The 25,455-nt window shown below is 43.3% G+C and overlaps 1 protein-coding gene across 1 annotated transcript in view; it reads right to left on the bottom strand.

Annotated features, from left to right (window-relative positions):
* LOC124595781 (dehydrogenase/reductase SDR family member 11-like) overlaps positions 1-25,455 on the bottom strand; it is a 76,528-nt gene that overhangs the window by 35,488 nt on the left and 15,585 nt on the right. Inside the window, exons 2-3 of the mRNA XM_047134667.1 lie at positions 11,329-11,491; positions 5,634-5,763 (exon numbers count right to left, since the gene is read on the bottom strand). Coding sequence (XP_046990623.1) covers positions 5,634-5,763; positions 11,329-11,491 — 293 coding nt within the window. The remainder of the gene's footprint in view (positions 1-5,633; positions 5,764-11,328; positions 11,492-25,455) is intronic.

The following is a 25,455-nucleotide window of genomic DNA, read 5'->3' on the forward strand; positions in this document are numbered from 1 at the left end:
GTGCACATCAACAAATGGCACACGTCTCTAGGAACTTTGTGATGCTGAGGTACTCCCGTGACCCACAAGATTCCCAGTGCTATCTCCAGTAGGGCGTGTGTGAGACCTTCTCAAACGTCAACTCCAACACAGTACCAGCATCAAGCACCAGAACGACAGTTGTGGGCCAGCTCGACTCAGGAGAGAATACAACGACCTTACGACACCCTTCCGAACAGGATCAGAGCAGCATCGGGGCCAGAGATGGTGCAACGTCATACTGATGTGTCAGCTCATACTGCCAAGTTCTATGTGAAGGTCACTCGATTTTGTCTTCGCTGAAATAACATCATATTCACTCTCAATGCACGCAGTGCCATTTCGTTTCCTCATCTCTTCCTGGTTGCTTCACTGTAAATGAAGTGACTGAATTCTTCTAACGTGGAAGAGAAGTAACAGATGATAGAGAAGGAAGGAGGACATCAAAAGCAAACTAGAACAGACTAAGTGGGCAATGGCAGCCGAAAGAAGTCGTACCAAGCCTCAGTCTTAACTTGAGGAAGAAATTTTGGAGGATGGCCTTCTATGGAAGTGAATCATGCACGGTAAGAAAAATCGTAAAAGGGATACTCAAAGTGTTTGAGTTGTAGTTCTGTAGAAAGATGATGAAAATTAGGTGGAATGACGTGATAAGGAGAGAGGAGGTTCTCTGCAGAAAAGGAGTATATCGTGAACACTGATAAGAAGAAGGGACAGTAGGATGATAACACATACGTCAATGGATCAGGGAATAACTTCCATCGTACTACAGTGAGCTGCAGAAAATAAAAACTATAGCGGAAGATTGAAATTGGAATATATCCAGCAAATAAGTGAGGACGTCGATTGCAAATGCTACTCTGATACGAAGAGGTTGGTATAGGAGAAGAATTTGTGAGTCAGACCATATCGAATGTTACACTTCTGTTTGTGCAGACGATAACGTATTTATGTAAGGAGCTAGCAGCTGTATGTGTGTGTTCAAATGTGTGTGAATACCTAAGGGATCAAACTGCTGAGATCATCGGCCCCTGGACTTACACACTACTTAAACTAACTTTGCTAAGAACAACACACACACACACGCCCGAAGGAGGACTCGACCCTCCAGCGAGAGGGGCCGCACAATCCGTGACATGGTGCCTCGAACCGAGCGGCCACTCAGCATGGCCAGCCAGGGTGGCCGAGGGGTTCTAGGCGCTACAGTCTGGAACCGCGCGACCGCTACGAATCCTGCTTCGAATCTTGCCTGGATGTGTGTGATGTCCTTAGGTTAGTTAGGTTTAAGTAGTTCTAAGTTCTAGGGGACTGGTGACCTAAGAAGTTAAGTCCCATAGTGCTCAGAGCCATTCGAACCATTTGAACCACTCCGTGTGGCAGCAAGTGTACGACAGTGTGATTTGCACTAATACATTAGTCGCTAGAAGTGTGTAATATAGTGATATCCACAAGAACTCGGCCTGTTGGGTCCTTATGTCATGTCCACACAGTGACATCAGAAACTTCTCGCCACCATCGCTAGCTCCAGATGGAACCCCAGTTAGGTTTTACAGAAATTAGCCAACAGCATTGGCCCCTTAGTTAGTTTGCATTTATCTTGAGTCTATCGACGAGTGCAAAGTCTCAAAAGACTGCAAAATGTACCGGCGACTCCCGTACAAAACAAGAGTAAAAAAAGGACCTGCAAAATTGCAGATCGAGCCCCATAACATATGTTCACTGAAGAAGTCTTGAACACATTCGAAGTTAGAATAAAAAAAATTTCCTTGAGATAGAAAAGCTTTTGTTCACAAATCAGTACAGATTTAGAATGTATCAACCGTGTAAATCTCAGCTTGTCTTTTGTTGCACGATATCCTGTCAACCATACATGAAATACAACAGGCAGTTTCCGTATTCTTAGAATGTGACTGAAACACCTCTTAAACAGTAGAATCCAGGGCATTGCCTCAGACAGCGAGTGTTTGTTATAGACGAGGATATCTTCAGAAGTGCCCCAGGGAAGTGTGACAGAATTATTGTTGTTCTCTGTATAGAAAGACGATCTGGTGCATAGAGTGAGCAGCAGTCTGTAATTGTTTGCTGATGATGCCGTCTTATATGGGAAAGTGTCGTCATTAAGTGAGTGTAGAAGGATACAGAGTGAATTAAACACAACGTTTATTTGGTGTGATAGTGACAACTTGCCCTAAATGAGGAAAAATTTAAGCTAATGGGGACCAGTAGAAAAAACAATCCCATAACGTTCAAATACGGTATTAGCGTTGCGTGGCTCGACACAGACACATCAGTTAAATGTGAAATGGCACACGCATGTAATGTCTGTAGTAAGGAAAGCAAATGATCGACTTGGTATTATTGGGAGAATTCTAATAAATGTGTATCTCACATGTAAAGGAGACCACATATAGAACACTAGCGCTACCCTATCTTGAGTTCTGCTCGAGTGTTTGGGATCGCTACTGTTGACAGCAACCTGCAACACACTCGCATCCTGCAGGTTGTCCACATTTCAGGCTTCATTCGCCACAAGATATACTCGCCTGTTGCCAGACACCGATCTACATTCGTCTCATATGTTGGTACACGTTCTGGACATCACTACCACGTGGTGTCCCCGGAGTCTCACACAGCAGCCATGAGGTGCACCAGGCCTGTTGGCAGGGGAGCGCACTTCCACAGCTGTCTCACTGTGATCACAGGCACTATTTTCCTACACAATCTCACATGCTTACTAGCAGACCTCACTGTATCTGTGAGCAGCGACATTTTAAGGCCGGCACTGTGGAATGGTACTTCAAACTCAGCTATTGAACCAGTTATTCCTTAGAGGTCCTTGGGCCAGATGCCAACAACGATAGTGGTCTATCAATTTGAATTCCAACTAAGGCACTCTCATCGAATAGTCGCTGTACTGTGTTTAACTTCTAGCCCCTACTGAGCTTAGGGCACAATTTACTTCTTCAGAATTTAACTTGACGCCAGCTAAGTACATGTTGCCTCCCTTTGCCGAGACCATGACTACCTGTGTGATTAACTCCAGAACATTCCAAATGAATCGCAACTTGCGCCCACTTTCTTATTCATTTTGGTGTTTGGCAAGTTGATCATTGTCTCCCTTGTTCGGACTAAAAGTACCAAACGAACTTCCATTTACATGTAACGTAAAACCTCACAAAGGAGACTTGTGTTCTTGAACACTTAATAAACTTGTTCTACTTTGTTAAACTGGACAGTGTTCTCATTGCACCTCAACACACGTGCAACGTATCACCATCAGGTCGGATTAAAAGACCACTCAAGCAATTCACAGACGTATTGCTACATTTGGTTCGATCAACACTCGAGTATTATGGAGATGCTTAGAATCACTAGAAGAAAGACGACGTCTTTTTTGCGAAACACTATTGAGAATTATATGAATATATGGTGTCTCTCCTTTTGGACATACTTGAAAGAACAGTCACCAAGTATTCATGTAAGGGATATGCCTCGATGGGCTTTGAATCCGAAACCTTCAGGGCATTCGACCTCCAGTGGGAATCTAAAATTGGCGAGCAAGGAGGATGTGGATGGTGACTGCAGATAAGTCGTATATTGAGGTGGGAGTGTGGGCTAGCTAAAGAGCTAGCCCGTGCTACCTGCTGAATTGAACTCGGCTACATATACTTGGAAGTGATGATGATGATGTTCCATACTTCGAGGAGTGTAGGGGACGATGTGGGAGACCCGCACCATTTACTAGGCAAGGTCCTAGCGGATGTGATTTGCCATTGCCTTCCTCCGAGCGTAATGGTGATGAATGATGATCATGAAGACGACACAACAACACCCAGTCATCTCGAGGCAGGGAAAAATCCCTGACCCTGCCAGGAATCGAACCTGGGACCCCATGCGCGGGAAGCGAGAACACTACCCCAAGACCACAAGCTGTGTCGCTGAAAATATTCCTCGGACACAGGATGGCATAAGGAGGACCACGATCGGATAGTGCGACAAGCTTCAGCAGTAAAGTGTCGATTGCATGCTAAGAAGGATCCAAGCGTGCTACAAAGTACGAGTTGGACCACACGGTATTCATGTTGTCCAATACCAGGTTTTTATATCACAGACATTCAGAGTTGTGAACTATCGGAGAGATTGCGTTTGTTTTGCTTACTGTATTGTTTTCAACTCCTAGTAACGTCAATATTTTACGCTGTACTGTCACGTCAATGTGACCACCTGTCAAACTCCTGAATAATTACCTTTTGTAGCGAGGGCCTGCAGGAAGAGCATCAGTGAGGTTCTGGAAGGTACTGACTGGGATGGGTAGCCGAGCCAACTCTAGCGTCATGGTCAGCTGGGCTAGGTTTCTCCCTTGAGGATCCAAGGCGTGTCCCATACATTCCCGATTGGGTTTAAATCCGGGGTGTTTGGTGCCCAGGAAAGTACGATAAAAACATCCTGGTGCTCTCCAAACCATCCATGTACGTTTGCAAGCTGTGTTACACATTGCGTTAACCTGCTGGTAGATGCCATCGTGCTGAGGAAATCAAACTGCATGTAGAGGTGTACATGGACCACAAGGATAGATAGATACTTGTGCTAGCCCACTGTGCATTTCATAATAACATCACCCAGGGAATGCCATGAAAACACTCCCCAGACCACAAGTCTCGCTCCTCTGGTCCTCTTCCAACAATTATTACAGTGCTTTTACTTTCTGACGTTTCAGCCGTTGGAGTCTCTGAAATGGCCACCTATCGCCACTCAGCAGTCAGCATGGGTGAATGAACCAGGCGCCTCCTGCGGAGGCCCATACACACCAATATTCGCTGAACGGTCATTGACGAGACATTGTCGGTAGCCTCTTGGTTCATCTAGGCCGTTAGTTGTTCAGTAACTACCCGTCCATTCACCTGCACAGCGCAGCCGTCATTCATCCCTGACATCTACGGCTTTTATGGTGCACCACAGTACCCTTGGCGCCGGTTTAGGATAGCGCCATTTTGCTGTGAACGGTATACTTTCACCATAGCGGCACACGAACATATTACAAACTTAGCTGTTCCGGAAATGCTTCCACCCTTGGTCCGAAAGCTGCGGTAAGTCCTGTTACGTGATGTTGTGACATGGCAGCTGCAGTGAAATTCTACTGTGCAACAGCCTTTGTCTTCACTTGTAGGATGCCTAAGCACAATTTTTAATTTAAAATGTACTGGCTTCAGTATCTCGGTAAGCACAGAAAGTATATGCGATGACAATGCACATAAACACTTGAACTCTGCAAAGACCAAGAGTTTGTGCTGAATCACAACTCTAAATCGAACCTTTCCATCTTTACCTAACGAGCCAGCCAAGCACCTCCGTCAGCTTGCTTTAGATAAGTCCAGTAGTGCCTCCCTGATACTTTGCAGACATCGAAGATGCAGATTCAGCTCGTAGTTTCGAGCTTTGCTGCAGCCTGCACTCCACTGGAGAGTGAAACATCCATTCTGTAAATATTTTTACGCTCTATTGCATGCCAAAAGAGAAGGAATTATCGTTTTCTACAGAACAGTTTCGATATGAAGTTTGAACTGAAACGATCTAGAAGCAAGCGTTTTAGATGCATACATCTATGGGAAGCCTACCTGTTGATGTGAATGATGAAGCCGTCGTCGACGCCCCTGCCCAGCATGTCCTGCACGGCCTCCCTGGTGCAGATACTCAGGCCCAGCACGTTCACGTCCAGGATTCGTTTCCAGTCCTCCGTCTTGCCAGCTGTCAACATATCAGAGTGTCAAAGAGCAAAGAATAATAACGAATTCACAAATTTTGTTCATATTCGACAATGATGAATTTCGCGACTGCATTGGTGCCTTTCTTTACAATGAAATTGATTGCTGCAGGATATGGTGATCGATGCGCAGTGTCCAATTTTCGTCCAAAGCGCTAGGCGTGTTCTTTCGTTTGTTCGCAAGGGGAGGCCGACATTGTCCTCATCTTTCGGCAAATCTGGAATGACACAATCGAGGCGCATGTCCCGCTGTTTTTCTCAAATGAATTTACAGAACCTATTCGGTAAAAAAATTTCATTTTTGCTCCACCTGTAGCTTCATATGTGTGGTTCATTATGAGGTGCCCATCATTTCGTTAGATCTCACAGTTATTGTGATATTTTACGTGGAAGTGAGACACTCCATCTTCAGGCCATGAGTGGCCTACCGGGACCACCCGACCGCCGTGTCATCCTCAGTGACGGATGTGGATAGGAGGTGCGTGGGGTCAACACACAACACTTCCGGTCGTTAAGATGGTATTCTTGACCGAAGCCGCTACTATTCGGTCGAGTAGTTCCTCAATTGGCATCACGAGGCTGAGTGCACCACGAAAAATGGCAACAGCGCATGGCAGCCTGGAGGGTCACCCATCCAACTGCCGACCACGCCCGACAGCGCTTAACTTCTGTGATATTACGGGAACCGGTGTATCCACTGCGGCAATGCCGTTGCCACGTGGAAGTGAGACACTGCTCGAAATTCGAAAAAGTTTGCAATGAAAAATAGGAGTCGCTATGATTTTGCATTTGCTGCATATTTACACAATATGTTGCTGTGTACGAAATTCAGCTAACTTATTGAATTTTTCTTTAGACTTGGGTGGAGGTCCGTATTTGTCACCAGTCTCGAGAAAAATGATCTCATGTAGCACATTCATCTGCGATTGAACCGCGTCAGCGATAAAGCCAGAGTGAAATATCCACAACATTCCTCATATTTCACAAACAGCTTGAGATATCGAAATGAGATTATGGCAAATGATAGCACACCAAGAGGAGAGTAGTTTTTCGTATCATTGTTATGCAAAACTTCATTATCTACCATATTATTCTACTGACTACAGACTTCTTTGGTGAAAGATTGTCATTTTTAAGGGCCATCGATAGCTGGTGAAACGGGAAATGCTATGGGTTTTGGAACAACATAAGTGTAGACGCTGTTCTTCAGTTCCTCGCTTCATAAACTTAATAAACAACTGTTTCAGAATTCTCTCGCATCTGTATAACATCTTGGTGAGGTAAGATTGTGTAAACTGCACACTGTTTTGGCGAAAGAAGCAAATTTCAACATGGGAACAAGAAAAATATGTAGGTTTCACTCAAAATTTGCCTCATTACACTTCTCAGACAGTTACAGTCAATAACCCAGGCGAAATTAAATCGCTGTATTTTCGGCGGAATTCTTTTTAGATACTAATCAAAGCATAGGCGACAGATTTTTTTGATTCATCACTATGCAAATGTGGGTGTGGAGGGTATCCGCTTAATATTGACCAAAAATGTGAGTGTAGGCTTCAGTTTAGAACAGCACTTCCCCTCCAGCGCTCGGCATTTCCCCTACAGCGCCTGCCCACAGCCCCCTCCACAATCACTCTCCCCACACGTGCCCTGCCCTCTCCGCATCTGCTGGCCATAGTATTCTGTATGGACTCTGTCAGAAGGCATGAGGCAGGAAGATTTGAATCAAGGGCGTGTAAATCTTGTAAATCTCATATCATTGCCATCAATGGACAAAGATGTATCGATGGCAGAGACCATTGACATCGTAGGTTTAGTAGCTTGGCCACAAGCGGCGGCAACTGTTACCGTGTGACCACTGCCCACGCAAGTCAGCCGCCTAGGGAACTAAAAAAATGGCGATGTAACTTTCTGCAGAGCAGAAAATCCAATTCCCTTTGGGCCGCTGCCTCAAGCAAATAATCGCCAGTTATGCTACGTCACGATCTTCTCACTGCTGTTGGACTCTGCTGAAGTAGCCATTGCGTCCTGTTGTACTGCCGCTGGACTCTGTCAGCAGAGCCCAGCAACAGGTGAAATATTTCCTCTGGACGTCTGCTGTCCACCCCACGCCAGCTCTGAGGCTGCTATCAGTTAGCTAATGTTTTTGCTTATATAGCCAATGCCGAGATATCTGGTGCATTAACTGGGTAGGTGTTACCTCAAGTCAAGCCTAGGTCCACTGACTGAATTTACAAATGTTTTTTATTCCAGTCTTTGATCACAATATGAATTCTTTAGACGATGACCGGTTTCAGTCCGTAATGACCATCCTCAGATCTTTTTTACACCATGTCTAAAGTGATAAGCCAGTTGCAATAATGACTGTGTGGACGACGCAGTCTATTCTACACCTTATTTTAGTTTTATATGATGATGCCGATTATATTTCTACGTTTTGACGATGCCATTATGGTCTTATCACTTTAGGACATGGTGTAAACAAGGTCTGAGGATGGTCATTACAGACTGAAACCGGTCATCGTCTAAAGAATTCATATTGTGATCAAAGACTGGAATAAAAAACATTTGACAGTATTGGATCACTGTTTGTATACGCGACCATGTCACAGTTGGTGACTGAATTTTTCTTAGTAACTTATAAGTCAAAAATTCTAATTAGACAGTCTTTCTAAAATAAAGGCTTCAAAATACTTCGCAAACATTATGAACAATCATTTTTCCAGACGTTTTAATAACACAAGAACTCATTTGTTACGTTCTGTATGTTACGTATTAAATTTCATTCGATTGAACTAATTATCGCTCTGGCAAGTACAGTCAAGATGCTCCGCATAAATAAACAATGTCTGGGAATAATAAGACTATCACGACATGTGTGCTTTAACCTGTACATACACTATATGATCAAAAGTATCCGGACACCCCCAAAACATACGTTTTTCATATTACGTGCATTGTGCTGCCACCTACTGCCAGGTACTCCACATCAACCACCTCAGTAGTCATTAGATATCGTCAGAGAGCAGAATGGGGCGCTCCACGGAACTCACGGACTTCGAATGTGGTCAGATGCTTGGGTGTCACTTGTGCCATACGCCTGTAGGCGAGATTTCCACATTCCTAAACATCCCTAGGTCCACTGTTTCCGATGTGATAGTGAAATGGAAATTTTAAGGGACACGTACAGCACAAAAGCGTACAGGCCGACCTCGTCTGTTGACTGACAGAGACCGCCGACAGTTGAAGAGGGTTGTAATGTGTAACAGGCAGACTATAAAGGCCATCACACAGGAATTCTAAACTCCATCAGAATCCCTGCCAGTACTATGACAGTTAGGCGGGAGGTGAGAAAACTTGGATTTTATGGTCGAGTGGCTGCTCATAAGCCACACATCACGCCAGCAAAATGCCAAACGAGGCCTCGTTTGGTGTAAGGATCGTAAACATTGGACGATTGAACGGTGGAAAAATGTTATGTGGAGTGACGAATCACAGTACACAATGTGGCGATCCGAGGGCAGGGCGTGGGTATGGCGAATGCCCAGTGAACGTCATCTGCCGGCGTATGCAGTGCCAACAGTAACATTCGGACGTGGTGGTGTCATGGTGTGGTCATGTTTCTCACGGAGGGGGCTTGCTTCCCTTGTTGTTTTGCGTGGCACTATCGCAGCACAGGCCTACAATGATATTTTAAGCACCTCCTTGCTTCCCATTGTTGAAGAGCAATTCGGAGTTGGCGATTGCATCTATCAGCACGATCGAGCACCTGTTCACAATGCACGATCTGTGGCGGAGTGGTTACACGACAATAACATCCCTGTAACGGACTGGCCTACACAGAGTCCTGACCTGAATCCTGCAGAACACCTTTGGGATGTTTTGGAACGCCGACTTCGTGACAGGCCCGACCGATTGACATCGATACGTCTCGCTAGTGCAGCACTCCGCGAAGAATGGGCTGCCATTCCCCAAGAAACCTTCCAGCCCCTGACTGAACGTATGCCTGTGAGAGTGGAAGCTGTCATCAAGGCTAAGGATGGGCCAACGCCATATTGAATTCCAGCATTACCGATTGATGGCCCCACGAACTTGTAAGTCATTTTCAGCCAGGTTTCCGGATACTTTTGATCACATAGTGTAATTGTATAAAATAGATGTGTGCAGAGGTTGGACAAGAATACGGAAACACGGAGAGAAATGCATACTTTAACATAAATGCGGGTTGTCGCCAGGCTTCCAGATTACGCTAGTTTATTTAGCAAAGAACGGCACCTGTGCAATGTTCTCAAAACAATTCAATGTCAGTCGCGGCCAGAACACTGGTTGGTTGGTCGATTCGAGGGAGGGGACCAAACAGCGAGGTCATCGGTCCTATTGGATTAGGGAAGGAAGTAGCTGTGGCCTTTCGAAGAGATTATCCCAGCATTTGCCTGAATCGATTTAAATCGGGATGACCAGGCGCGGGTCTGAACCGTCGTCCTCCCGAATGCGAGTTCAGTGTGCTAACCATTGCGCCGCCTCACTCGCCCAGAACAGTGTTCTGTGTAATGATGAGCGTATTATGTCGAAGGTCAGTACATTCGAAGAGGGGCAAATTGTTGGTGCTCGTATGTTGGATGCTTCCGTAACCAAAGAATCCGAAGTATTTCGTCTTTCAAGAAGCATCGAATCGAAGATTTATATCTCTTACAGGGAAAGCGGAGAAACATCATCCCTTAAGTCACAAAGCGTACGAAAATGCGTGTTGATTGTTCGCGACGGACGGCCATTGAAGAGGATTATTGTGGTATAAGAGGACGACAGCAGCAGAAGTCACTGCAGAACTGAATGTCGCACTCGCGAATCTTGTCAGCACTAAAACAACACGAAGGGAGCTCCATAAGCAGAGAATTCGGAGGAGAGCTGGGATTCCAAACCCACTCATCAGTGGCAAATGCCCTGAAGAGGAAAACATTGTGCTATAACCATAAAATGTCTCCAACTTCTGGCCGAGTTTACGTCCCAAGTGGGAAACATGGTGGTGGTTCGGTGATGATTTGGACAGCCATATCGTGGTATTCCATGGGCTCCAGATTACTCTGCAAGATCGCATTACTGCCAAGTAGTATGTGACAGTTGTGGCTGATGAGGTCAATCCCACGGTTCACTGTTTGTCCCCCAATGGTGATGCGTTTCGAGACGTTGGAGCCCCTGATCACACAGCTCTCATCGTCCAGTACTGGTTTTGTGAGCACGAAGATGAACTGTCACACTTCCCCTGGCCACAACAGTCACGAGATCGCAATATTATTGAGCGTTTGTGATCTGTTTTGGAGAGAGGGGTGCGTGATCACTATCACCTCCATCATCGTCACCTGAGCATCCCACAATTTTGCAGAAAGGCGTCATATTACCTTGAGAACCATACCGTACCCATATTGAGCCATTCAGAGATAACTGGAAGCTGGTTTCTATGACAGTGTGTTTCCTCCACAATATTAAGTATGGAAGCGTATTGTGTTTGTGGTGTTTCCATATTTTTGTCCAACCCCTGAAATGCCACTTACAAGACGGCGGTGCTTCAGCTGAAACGCCAGCGTTGTTGATGAGAACGTCGACGCCACCCAGGTTGTCTTTAATCCACCTGAAGACGGACATGATGCTCTCCTCACTACTGACATCTCCTTCTATGGCGTGCAGTTTGCCCGGTGCATCTTTCAGTTCCAACTCCTGGACATATAACACACATTCTTACCGAATGCAGTAGTGGCACGTATTTGTGGATTCCAGCATATGGTGCAACAAACCCAAATGCCTCCATTTCATTCATTTTTCTGAAACTTTGCTGAAGGCACCTAACATGTATTTTCGAAACTTCAGCTCCGTGTGGATTCAGACTGTGTAGACTGACATATAGCGTTTTGGCGTAAGCACAAGCGCCGGAACGAAGACGCAGTACGTAAGACTAGAGAAGGCGGTGAGGAAGCGTCGGCCAGTGGTGCGCGCAATAGGACAGCGCCGCTCCAAGCGCGCCCTCTGCAAGAATTGAATATTGTAAGTGGGCTGCTTCTGTGTTGGCAGAGCTGTATAGCGCTTTCCATTGGATCTCTGACCGTGCTTTCTTTGTAAGAGACTCTGTGGCTGTTTAGACTCGTTGTTGGAAGTTAATCGCCAGTACTGTTGGGCGGTTGGAAGTTAGTCGCCAGTAGTGATGGAAGTACTGTTGGGCAGTTGGAGGTGAACGGCCAGCAGTGATGGATGTCAAATGTGAGAAGTTAGCATTGATGGAAGGTAGAGGTCTGGAGTGTTAGCGTAGGCTAACGATCTGGAAGTACCCGACTTGGAGATTGAAAATTATTCATGATTATATATCTTTGTACTGTGTGACGGTACGTCACATAAATGGACGTTTGGAGAAACGGAAAGGGAGTTTTTGTTATGAGACGTGAGAATTATAAATTATTTCAAGACTGTGTACGTGTATACGATGTATAACAAATAGTAAAGAACGTAAGTTATTATTATCAAAACACAAATATCGATGTAATTGACAAAATACAGTTTTTTGGTATAATCTCTGTGAAACATAGGCCATGAATATCAGAGACAGTGCTTTGATTGAACGGGCTCTCCTGGTTTGTTTCATCTAGCGGTGGGTCGCTATTGTAGTGCTGTCTGATAATCAACCTAAGTTTTATCTGTATTTTGGAAAATATAATTGAAATTGTTATTAGAAAGTGTGTATTATTGACTTAGTTGTCACCTCTCATAATTGCAACCATTAATTATAATTAACAAAGCTTTTTACAGGACTTCATAATGCATGGAGCTCATCTCCCATAGCAAGATTTATTCGGCCATTACGCTGAATGTATTATACAGGGTGTTACAAAAAGGTACGGCCAATCATTCAGGAAACATTCCTCACACACAAAGAAAGAAAATATGTTATGTGGACATGTGTCCGGAAACGCTTACTTTCCATGTTAGAGCTCATTTTATTATTTCTCTTCAAATCACATTAATTATGGAATGGAAACACACAGCAACAGAACGTACCAGCGTGACTTCAAACACTTTGTTACAGGAAATGTTCAAAATGTCCTCCGTCAGCGAGGATACATGCATCCACCCTCCGTCGCATGGAATCCCTGATGCGCTGATGCAGCCCTGGAGAATGGCGTATTGTATCACAGCCGTCCACAATACGAGCACGAAGAGTCTCTACATTTGGTACCGGGGTTGCGTAGACAAGAGCTTTCAAATGCCCCCATAAATAAAAGTCAAGAGGGTTGAGGTCAGGAGAGCGTGGAGGCCATGGAATTGGTCCGCCTCTACCAATCCATCTGTCACCGAATCTGTTGTTGAGAAGCGTACGAACACTTCGACTGAAATGTGCAGGAGCTCCATCGTGCATGAACCACATGTTGTGTCGTACTTGTAAATGCACATGTTTTAGCAGCACAGGTAGAGTATCCCGTATGAAATCATGATAACGTGCTCCATTGAGCGTAGGTGGAAGAACATGGGGCCCCATCAAGACATCACCAACAATGCCTGCCCAAACGTTCACAGAAAATCTGAGGCTTATGACGTGATTGCACAATTGCGTGCGGATTCTCGTCAGCCCACACATGTTGATTGTGAAAATTTACAATTTGATCACGTCGGAATGAAGCCTCATCTGTAAAGAGAACATTTGCACTGAAATGTGGATTGACACATTGTTGGATGAACCATTCGCAGAAGTGTACCCGTGGAGGCCAATCAGCTGCTGATAGTGCCTGCACACGCTGTACATGGTACGGAAACAACTGGTTCTCCCGTAGCACTCTCCATACAGTGACGTGGTCAACGTTACCTTGTGCAGCAGCAACTTCTCTGACGCTGACATTAGGGCTATCGTCAACTGCACGAAGAATTGCCTCGTCCATTGCAGGTGTGCTCGTCGTTCTAGGTCTTCCCCAGTCGCGAGTCATAGGCTGGAATGTTCCGTGCTCCCTAAGACTAAAATGAGCTCTAATGTGGAAATTAAGCGTTTCCAGACACATGTCCACATAACATCTTTTCTTTATTTGTGTGTGAGGAATGTTTCCTGAAACCTTGGCTGTACCTTTTTGTAACAACCTGTATAATTAAAATTTCAAGTTATAATATTAAATGTAAATGCGAGAGACTTCTCAGTTTTGATATTTTATTAATTTCTAAGTTAAAATTAATTTCAGTTACCAAAATTTACAGCACTGAATCAGTTCAGTATGTCTCATTTTGGCCGCCTAACGGCAGACGAGATTCTCTCCAGTTTTGCCTTGCAAATAATGAAAAAGAAATATTCAAAATCATTACATTTTGCAATATCTCAGTTAATCTTTATGTAGTTTGGTACATAAATAACCAGTAGCCCCTGAGATCCATATTAATAATTACAGTTTGCGTAAGAATACGCATATTTTCTACATAAAAAATATTATATCGTACGTACTTCGGGGCAGCCGATGTCCGTACGAGTGTTATCGCGGTATAAGTTAATTAAAACTCTCATGCTAGCCCATAATAGTTAAAGCCACCCCAACCAAAATCATAAAATGTATAAATATAAAAAATATACAAGTATTCCGTGATAACTGGATGTCAATGATGATTTATATTCGTGTTCGAACTGGATGTCACATTATTAAGGTAGAAAATACATTATTTGGTTTGCAACAAAATGTTTCCTTTGCTAACCACATGCCTGTTAGTAGATAGTGGCTTTAGTAGTTAGGATCTTTTATTTAGCTGGCAGTCTTGACGTTCGCTGTATTGCAGTAGTTCGCGTAATGAAGATTTTTGTGAGGTAAGCCCTTAATGAAATGTACAGGTTATTGTCAGGATTGCTTCTTATTCAAGGCCATTCTTTTGTATTAATTATTTGAAGTCAGTTTGCAATTTTTTTTGAGCAGTCAGATTGCGTTGCGCTAGAATATTGTGGGTCAGTGTTGACATGATAAAAAAAAAAAAAAGAGAAAGTAGGCTCTGTACGTTCAGTTTTACTCAGCTGTTTCAGAATCAGATGACGTAGAAGTTTCATCTTCTCAGTCAATCAGCAATTTTAGTACTGACACACACATTTAAATAAATAAGTTTCATTATAAGCGCCGCTCTGCCGACCTCGGCCGCTGAGATCGCCTCAGTGTACTGGCATTAGTGGAACGTGATGCGGAGCGTGCTACAAGAACAACTAGTAGTAATCCTGTTCAGTTACTTGTCTGGACTTCGTCTATAGCACTGAGTATTACTGTTTGCGTGTTACTTGCGACGACGATGTAGCTCCAAAGTTAAGTATTTTCAATTGCTTTATAGAAATAAAACTGCTAATGTTATTTGTTTCAAATCTTGTATAGCATTCCGAGAACGCTGCATCCCTTAGGCACCCTATAAGCGACGACTGAGCAAGATCCCATATATAGTTTGAAAATTATATCTGAAATGAATTCTGTAACTTTTACGAATAGAAATTCTTAGTATATTGTATACCTGCATTTTTTTGGGATTCTACATCGAATTTATAGCCACATATCTGGTATCATACGGTGTAAAAACTTTAGTGAGCACATTTACTGAAGAATCCTGAAAGCAGACTGAGTGGGGTCGGTATGTCTTGAGTTAGTTGGGTTGGGTTGGGTTGTTTGGGTTAGGAGACCAGACAGCGAGGTCATCGGTCTCATCGGATTAGGGAAGGATGGGGAAGGAAGTCGGCCGTGGCCTTTCAGAGGAACCATTCCGGCAGTTGCCTGGAGTGATTTAGGGAAATCACGGAAAACCTAATCAGGATGGTCGGACGCGGGATTGAACCGTCGTCCTCTCGAATGCGAGTCCAGTGTCTAACCACTGCGCCACCTCGGTCGGTCTCTTGAGTTAGTCGTAAAGTTTCTCCCGTTGATGTCAGCGTACAGTTATAGGATGTTCTTAGCTATTGTCATGGAAGGGGGCGGGGTTAGATGTATTTGATGCAGAGTTTTTCATTTAGTCTTGGAGTTCTGGTCAGTGTGTTGCTCCTATTTTGTGTGGTGGTAAGAAAGATGAAAGTAATAGGACTAACAGAAATGAGATTAACGACAAACTTTATACCAAAACTGGGTTCCACAAAGTAGAGAAAGTGAAGAAATTCTGCTGCATTGGAAGCAAAATAATAAATGACGTGCGAAGCAAGGAGTACATAAAAAGCATACTATCGCAGGCAAGGGGAGCATTCCTGGCCAAAAGAAGTCTACTAGTGTCAAACATTGTCCTTAATCCGCTGGAGAAATTTCTGAGAACGTTAGGTCAGGAGCATAGCATTGCGTGGGAGTAAAACATGGACTGTGAGAAAACCGGAAAAGAAGAGGATCGAAGCCTTTGCCGGCCGCAGGTGACCGAGCGGTTCTAGGCGCTTCAGTCTGGAACCGCGCGACCGCTACGGTTGCAGGTTCGAATCCTGCCTCGGGCATGTAACACTCCGGTTTAATCTTCTGACTTATCCCGCTCGATCGGGATCTGATAGCAGCCCAAATAGATAATAACTAATGTGACCGTGTACCTAATGGGGCTGGCAATCGGATTGGACTGCTACGGAGTTGTTACATTCCATTTTGTCCTTCTCGAATGCTGTAATAATAAAATGTCTGGTGGCAAGAAGAACGACACAGCTTCATTAATCAACGACCTATATTCATCACAAAAACACCAAAATACGGAGACAGCCACTGCCTTCGTCGTACAGAATTAATAACGACTAATCTCAGTACAGGCCCTTTCGTTAATCATTATCGTCACACGCAATTTCAATCATTGTATCCAACACTGCAATCCAACACTGCAATCCAAATGATGCCGGCGCGGTAGACGCGTAATTACAAATATCGGCACAAAAATATCACTGAATCACACTAGTAACTATACTTTTACACTTTCCCGTATTTTTCTAACACAAAGGGGTTAAACCACGGCGATGGCCACTCCCTTTGTCGGTACGGTCCTGCATTCCAGCAACCGACCTCCACCCGGCTCGGCCCGCAGCGCGTACCACACTCTACTGTCTCAACACTCGCTCTCGCTCTCGCCACCCGAAGCACACTATCGATTGTTTGTCCTGTCGACCTGTGCTGTCGCAAAACTTATAGTAAGGGCCTACGGACCCCTTACAGGCATGAGTGTGTGTGATGTCCTTAGGTTTGTTACGTTTAAGTAGTTCTAAGTTCTAGGGGACTGATGACCTGAGATGTTAAATCCCATAGTGCTCAGAACCATTTGAACCATTTTTTCGAAGCGTTTGAGATGTGGTGCTACAGATGAAGGGTCAAAATCAGGTGGACTCATAGGGAATGAGGATGTTCTTCGCAGAATCGTCGAAGAAAGGAACTTACAGAAAACACTGACACGAAGACCGGACTGTATGACAGCACACTTGTTAAGACATCAGTGAATCACCTTTTTGGTAATAGAGGACGTAAGGTGCAATTACTTCTTGTCCATATTGTGTAATAGGTCACGCAAGTCGCGTTTCAGTTGGGGTAATCCCTGATGCTTCATAGCCAATGTCCAATCTCAGTGTACTGAAAGTCATCGTTCTGTCGTAAATACACACATCAAAAAAGTTTTGCATTACCCTGCTTCCCACAACTCCTGACGATAAACGTTGACTGTGGATATTGTATCACAGACACAGTCCATTTGACTGTTCAGAGATGTTACTGAACCCGCCCAAAGATGTAAACAACCACGCATGAGCAGTGCCTATTAGACGGAGGGGATCCCACAGCCGATCAATTCCAGTCATTCCACCAGGAATGAAATACACGGCTCGTGTTGTCTGTAGTTCAACCATGCCTAGACGGTCAATACCGCGGTTCTATCGCGTCCGCATTGTTACTTTGTGCCAGGAAGGGCTCTCAACAAGGGAAGTGTCCACGAGTCTCGGAGTGAACCAAAGCGATGTCGTTCGGACTTGGAGGAGATACAGAGAGACGGGAACTGTCAATGAGATGCGTCAATCAGGCCTCCCAAGGACTACTACTGCAGTGGATTATGGCTCGGAGGAACCTGACAGCAACGCCACCATTTTGAATAATGCTTTTCGTGCAGCGTTACGACTCAAACTGTGCTCAGTAGGCTGGACGATGTGCAACTTCACTCCCAACGTCCATGGCGAGGTGCATCTTTGCAACCACGACATACAGCGCGGTACAGATGGGCCCACCAAGATGCTGAGTGGACCGCTCAGGACTGGCATCACGTTCTCTTCACCGATGAGTGTCGCATATGCCTGCAACCAGACAATTGTCGGAGACGTTTTTGGAGGCAGCCCAGTCAGGCTGAACGCCTTATACACACTGCCCAGCGAGTGCAGCAAAGTAGAGGTTCTCTGCTTTTTTGAGGTGGCATTATGTGGGCCCGACGTAAGCCGCTGGTGGCCATGGAAGGCGCCATAACGGCTTTACGATACGTGAATGCCATCCTCCAACCGATAGTGCAACCATATCGGCAGCATATTGGCGAGGCAATTGTCTTCATGGACGGCAATTGGCGCCCCCATCATGCACATCTTGTGCATGACTTCCTTCAGGATAACGACATCGCTCGACTAGAGTGGCCAGCATGTTCTCCAGACATTAACCCTATCGAACATGCCTGGGATAGACTGAAAAGGGCTGTTTATGGGCGACATGACCTACGCAAACACTCTGATGCTACGACGAATCGCCGTTGAGGAGTGGGACAATCTGGACCAACAGAGCCTTGCTGAACTTGTGGATAGTATGCCACGACGATTTCAGGCATGCGTCAATGCAAGAGGTCGTACTACTGGGTATTAGATGTACCGGTATCTACAGGAATCAGGAACACCACCTCTGAAGGTCTCGCTGTATGGTGGTACAACATGCGATGTGTGGTTTTCATGAGCAATAAAAATGGTGGAAGTGATGTTTATGTTGATCTTTATTTCAATTTTCTGTATAGCTTCCGGAACTCTCGAAACCGAAGTGATGCAAAACTTTTCTTTGATTTATGTAGTTTAGTGACGGTCGGACGATTTAGTTCGGCTAGTGTTGCAGAATCATACTCTATAATCGTTCTAATAAAGGTATTTTAGGCGTATATAGCTGCGCTATCGGAGCAGTTATGGAAACGTCCTCTAATTTTTTTCTAATGAGGAATTGCCATTGACTAGTGTTGTTTATTATCCGTCTTACGTGCGTCTTAGAGCTGACATATGTCTCCAGATGGACTACCAAGTATTTTTCTGAGTCAATCAATGGAAGGGTGATGTCTAGGAGAGTGAATATGATGTTGTTATTTATGTGTCTTCCGTGGGCTTGCCTAGATACGCCTAATGTACATCAATTTTTTCAGTGCTAGCAGCTGCCGCTATTTTATCGTGTAATTTTCCCCGTGTACAACTTACTATTTGGCTGGATCTTGTCAAGCGATAATTCCTGATTAGTGGCATCGGCGTTATCAGGTGCACTTCACTTTCACCTGATACGGTGCCATGGAACTTTTTACTTCGATATCCTACAGATAAATCTGATGCACCTGTTGCGATAACAACAGACAGAATAAAATAGCTCGTAGATGTAAAAATACGCAGCGTTATCTCTTGGAATTTTTCAGTCAGTTTAGCTGCATTCGTACAAGTGACTGAAAGTGCTTACTGAGGTCGTCGTCAGACATTTCAAGCACTCGCCGATATACAGTTATATTAGGCAAATTTTTAGCATCGCTTGCCCTTTGTTGTGCTCCTGCGCCGCACGTGCAGTTTTATAAGGTAAACACCTATCGTTAAATTACACTGCTCGTGTTGTGTAGCGCGTACCGCGCTGGCTTTCGAGACAGGGATCGTATTCGCATACCACCTTAACTACTCTTGGTCCGAAATATTTATGTAATTATTTATTTTTTGCTGACCAGGTTAGGGCCATAAGTCTCTCTCTTACATCTGACCAGGAACAACACATGCCAAAGGTATTCAAGAACATTCGTAGGCATTTTAATAGAATTTAAAAATTTAGTTTCGAGACATAATTTATGTACCTTTTTCTCAAAGACTATTGAAGAGATTTCTACAAAATTTTCTCTTGGCATGTAGTACGCTTCTGTCATGAGGTTTTTTGGATACATCAAACTGGAGAATTTTAATAATTTTGTAATTGCAATTCTGTAGGTATAATATAAAATTCATGCAAAATTCCAAGCGCTTTGCCCCATGTCACAGCTTATACTCAGTTTTTCAAAATTTATTCTCGAGACAATATTTATTGGGTTAATAGAACTACCTGTACAACGTTTCATAATTCTATTCTTCATGGATTCTAAGCAAAGGATACATATACTTTAAAAACCATTTTCAGGAAATGCAAATTAAAAGTACAACCTGTCGTTTTTTCTTGAGTCACTTCTTCAAAAGGTCCCATATTTGTACTCATGGTCTTCTTCCCCTTAAAGGCTTCTCTTCAGGTTTCTTGTTTTCTGCTCCGTTCTTTTACCAGGTTTTCAACTGTCTTTTCACTTGCAGAAAGGCGCTGTAAACCTGTTTTTCTCAACATGTCTTGAGCGAAATTTGCTCTCTTAAAGCCTATTCTCCCTACGTCCCCATCATGAAATACAAGGACTGCATCGCAAGTTGCGATTTTGAGAGCTGTAGCAGATGAAATAGTGATTGTAGGTTATCGTTTTCAAATGAGAGAATTTAGAGTCTCATTTGAATACTGAATTTTGCCATGAACACACTTTTTTAGAAGTTCAGGATAGGCCAGAAACCTGTAAGTGGGCTTGACAACATCGAGGATGCACTTGTTTTGTAAGTAAAACCGCCCTGTCCTGGTGCCACAAGTGGCAGCAGGAAAAGACGGTTTTATTTACAAAACAAGAATTTCTATTCTTGCTTTGGAAACCTGTCCTTGTGAATGTAGGGGTTGTTATCGCTCTGAGACTGTGCATACTGAAATGTTGCTTAAAAAAATGGCTGTGGCAGGAAGGTCACATCACATATTTAATTATTTTTCAGGCACTGCCAAAGCGATTTTATAACTGAAACTTTGGGGATTTATTTTCCATGAGTTCTACTAATAAATAAAAAATCTAAAACTGACATTTTCGATCAATTTCATGAACGTCCCGCTTTAAGACTACCATAGAATAGTTCAGCGTATTTGAATACACGTTTAGTATTACAGAAACGGAAAGGATAGGAAAAGAGGAGAATATTTAAGTGACAGCGAGAGTTTCTGTAGAAAATAAGAGAATTTAAATAAACAACTCTGCCAACAGAGGGATTAGAAAAGTAGTAGGGGAGGTGGGATTTATGAGTGACCTGCAGACTAGTACACTGGAGAAACGGTTATTGTGATAGAAGGTAGGCCATTACCTGCCTCTTGAAGTTTGGAAGCGATTTAATTCCTCTGATTTTTTGAGGAAATGTGTTCCAAAGTTAAATTCCAGATACAGGAAATTATTCAGAGAACAGGGAAATGTTATGTGATGATGCAGAGAGGATTTTAACTTGTTGAGAACAAATATTTCTGCTGTGCTGTTAAGATAGCAGTCTAAGAGTTGAAGATAAGTGAAAGGGAGGGCAATCACTGAGAAGACGATAGAGCAGGCATTGTGTATGATAGTCTCTGTGCTTATCGGCACACACCCTTGACAATTGTTCGCAGGCAGGAGTGATACAGTTGAAATAGCGTACATTACAAAGGTATAGCACACAAGCATTCATCACCAGTTCTGGCCTGTATCAGCTTTCGTATGAAAGTTCTTGGAGAATAGCATCACCTGGCCGCTGTGACCGAGCGGTTCTATGCGATTCAGTCCGGAACCGCGCTGCTGCTACGGTCGCAGGTTCGAATCCTGCCTCGGGCATGGATGTGTGTAATGTACTTAGGTTAGTTAGGTTTAAGTAGTTCTAAGTCTAGGGGAATGATGACCTCAGATGTTAAGTCCCATAGTGCTCAGAGCCCAATAGCACCACCGTAGTCAAGTATGGGGAGTATTATTGTGTCTACAAATTACTTTATAAGCTCTGTAGCGAATGAAGTGACGTATCTTTTTACAGACTGTTGTTGGGTTTTCCGTCCAGTCTAAGTGATGGTCGAGAATTAACCCCAAGTTCCTTACAGAAGAGGATAAGTTGTTTCTGTGCCGTTTAGGATTAAGGGTGGAAGAGATTATCAGAACTGTGTGTTAATAATACTTTCGTGAGTGACTGAGATTGCTTGTGTTTGAGATGGGTTGAGTTTCAAACATATGTCCTGCACCCACACAGATAAGTGTATAAGTCTATTGATCTTACACGTAAATATAACTGAAGGTCGTCAGCGTACAGGTGTTACTTGCAATGGGAGACAGTAGCTGACACATCATTAACAGATAACGAGAAAAGTAGTGGGCCTAATACTGATCCCAGTGGTACCTCTGGTATTACGTCCCTTCATTGGGACCTTTTAGTTTCAAATAAACTTTTGAGGTGCAGCTCATGTTCTTTTGAAGATATCCTTTAGTAAATATCTTAAAGCTGTGTAGCACCAATCATTTAATCTATGCAAAGCGTGCATCAAGCAACTGTTATTTGATTTTATATATACAGACTGAAGTGGCGAGTGAAAATTTGTACCAAGGCTGGGAATCGAACCCAGGTCTCGTGCTTACAAGGCTGGTGCGTTATCAACTAGGCCACCTTGGCGAAACAGTTCACACAACTACACAAATTACCGTCCTTAGTCCAAATTCTCGCTGCTGCCCCAGTCAACTGCCACCCCAGGCAGTGAGAATTTGAACTGAGGAGGGAGTCATGCCACAGCAATCCGCACAGTTGTGTGAACTGCTGTGCAACGTGACCTAGTTGCTAACGCACTTGCCTAGTAAGCAGGAGACCTGGGTTCGATTCCCAGCCTTGGTACAAATTTTCACTCGCCACTTCAGTCTGTATACATAAAATCGTATCTGTACAAGACCACTAAAGTCTCTGAAACTGTGCCATTTCACTTATCTTTTTTATTTATTTTATGTTTATGGGTCATAGATAACACAAATTAGTAATAACAATAATAAAATTCTGTCAATCGCCACTGATTTTCTGTTAGATGGGCTGTAAGTTCCAGAATTCAGTTGTTCTCAACGCCTTGCCTCTTGCTACATAAAGATCTTCTGTGGTGCAAGGATTGGGCAGGGCAAGGCCGGCTGCTGTGGCCGAGCGGTTCTGGGCGCTTCAGTCTGAAACCACGCTGCTGCTACGGTCGCAGGTTCGAATCTTTCCTCGGGCAAGGCTGTGTGGGACGTCCTTAGGTTAGTTAGGTTTAAGTAGTGTTAAGTCTAGGGGACAGATGACCTCAGATGTTCAATCCCATAGTGCTTAGAGCCATTTTGATTGGGTAGGTTTCTGTAGATCAGAAAATGTTGTGGGTCCTGCAGGACACCGCACTCGCAGGACTCTGTTCGCCAGTTGTTTGTAGCTGTTAACGCTCATCTGACACTAGTGGAAATGGAAACGCGAGACAGAACCGGCTTGAGGACAAAGAGTAAAGCAGACATTATTGTCTTCAACAGCAAATGCCGTAACTGAATGGAAACAAGTTTTTTCTTCCACCCAAGACACACACCCTCGGTATTTCCACTGCTGTGCAGATATTTCAGGCATGGTACAAATACAAAAATGAAAGAGGGTACGAAATGAAAGAAAACAGTATTACTCTGTAACGAGACACGTGAGATTACGCGTTACATATATCAGTGTGCTCAGAAAATATCCCTGAAAAAGCTCCTAAATTTTGTCAGTAGAGTTTGGATTAGCGCTGTACATACAGGCTAGTCTTACTGTGGTTTCTGGGAAGTCCCCTAAAAATGTTGCGATAGTTCTCAATCTACATCTACAACTCAAGAAAAGAAGTTCATGCAATTCACAAACATACGTTATACACGCCTGGTCGTCCTTGTATTATGGACACATCTAGAGAGTGGGCTCTGTTTCTTGTTCTGTTGAGAAAACATACCATACTTAGAAAAATATTTTAATAGTAGTATGGATGGGATCAAAAATCAGTTCAAACAAATCAAGATGTATATAAGTTTGTACAGGAAGAAAATGGGATAGATAAATGACAATATAGAATCTTTGAAGATAAGGTAAGCAAAATTCAAAGAGTAAATCACAATGTGCATGACATGTCAAATGTATCTTTTTGTGTTCACTGAAATAAATTTAGTGTTGTTAGGGAACATGGTGATGTGCACCCTGTTGATTTTATTAGACAATCCAATGGTCTGCCAGAAAGTTGGAATGAGAAGGAAAAAACGTCTTTCGTAAGGGAACAGGAATGTTTAAGAGGATATTCGTATGACTGGGCTGCTGACATTCTCAATCTTGTAGTTCATCCTAAGAATTTTAGTACTTGTTTTTGAAGAAATAGAGGAGCGATACAGGAGATTAAATAAATTATGGGAAAGTGATGGGCATCATCCTAGAAAAGGTATCATTAAGGTTTTCTGTCACTGTTACAACAGTAAACTTAAATACTTGGTTCAAGAACTAGGTAGTGGAATCATAATTGTGGGATTAAAATGCAAACTGTCTCTGGAAATTAAAGAATTGCTTTTACCTGCACCCAGAAAAAAACATAAATGGTTTCTTGAAATATATAGGACAGAGCAAATAAAAAACAGATCTATGAATAGTGAAAGGAAATATGGACATAAAAGTCAATTTAGAGGTGATTGGGCAACAAACAAAAAAGAGCCACCAGTGAGTGAAAACAACTTAATTTATGAGAGCATTAAATAATGCTAATAAAGTAAGTGAGAAACATAGAAAATGTCAACTGCTGAGTAAAAGTGATACAAAAAGAGATTGCCATAGTGACAGACCCGATTAGTGAGGCAAGGTGGGTTTCAACTCTTAAATGAACAGTAGATTACAAGAAGGGATGTTGGATACCAAGAAAAAATACAAACAACTAAAGAAGTGAAGTAGATTGAATATTCTCCTCAATGGTCAAAATTGTTATTAGAAGTAAAGCAAATAGATACTGTTGATACTGAGAAGGTGGGAATTATTACGGGAAATATAGATGCCAATATTAATACTGGTAAGGATGTTGTGATAAATTGTGTACAGATAGTGGATGAAACTGTTAGAAAATAAATGATATTGAGCAGGAAGCTGATGTCAGAGGAGAAGGTGAGTCATTTGTGATAGTAATAGATAATGAAGAGCCATTAGTTAAGACAGACAAACTTAATGAGGAAGATGTGAAACTTTAAATAAATGTGATACTATTGTGAATGGGGTCGTAGAACAGAAAGTTGTTGATGTGAAAGATGCTGCTTTGGTAGATTGTGTGGACGTAATGCGTGATGATCTTCACGAAATTAATAACAGTCTGAGCAAATGTCAGATAGAAAAAGAATCTGAAACTTTACTGACAGTAATGTAGGTAATTCGCAACTAATGGAGCCATGTTCTTGCAATTATGGTAAAGAAATAATATGGAAAACGGAGAATGGGAAAGCTACTGATGTTTGATTTTGGGGTTGAAAAAGACACCGTTAATTCAAAGAGTATGCTTTGTGTTTCTGCATAAAGTCAAGCACCGGCACTCCATGCAGGAACATTAGAAAAGAGAGGGCTATGAGACGACGTCAGTCAATTGCACTCTGACCGACCCCTCTCCAGGTCGTAGACA

Source organism: Schistocerca americana, chromosome 2, assembly GCF_021461395.2.
Source record: "Schistocerca americana isolate TAMUIC-IGC-003095 chromosome 2, iqSchAmer2.1, whole genome shotgun sequence".
Classification (NCBI taxonomy): domain Eukaryota; kingdom Metazoa; phylum Arthropoda; class Insecta; order Orthoptera; family Acrididae; genus Schistocerca; species Schistocerca americana.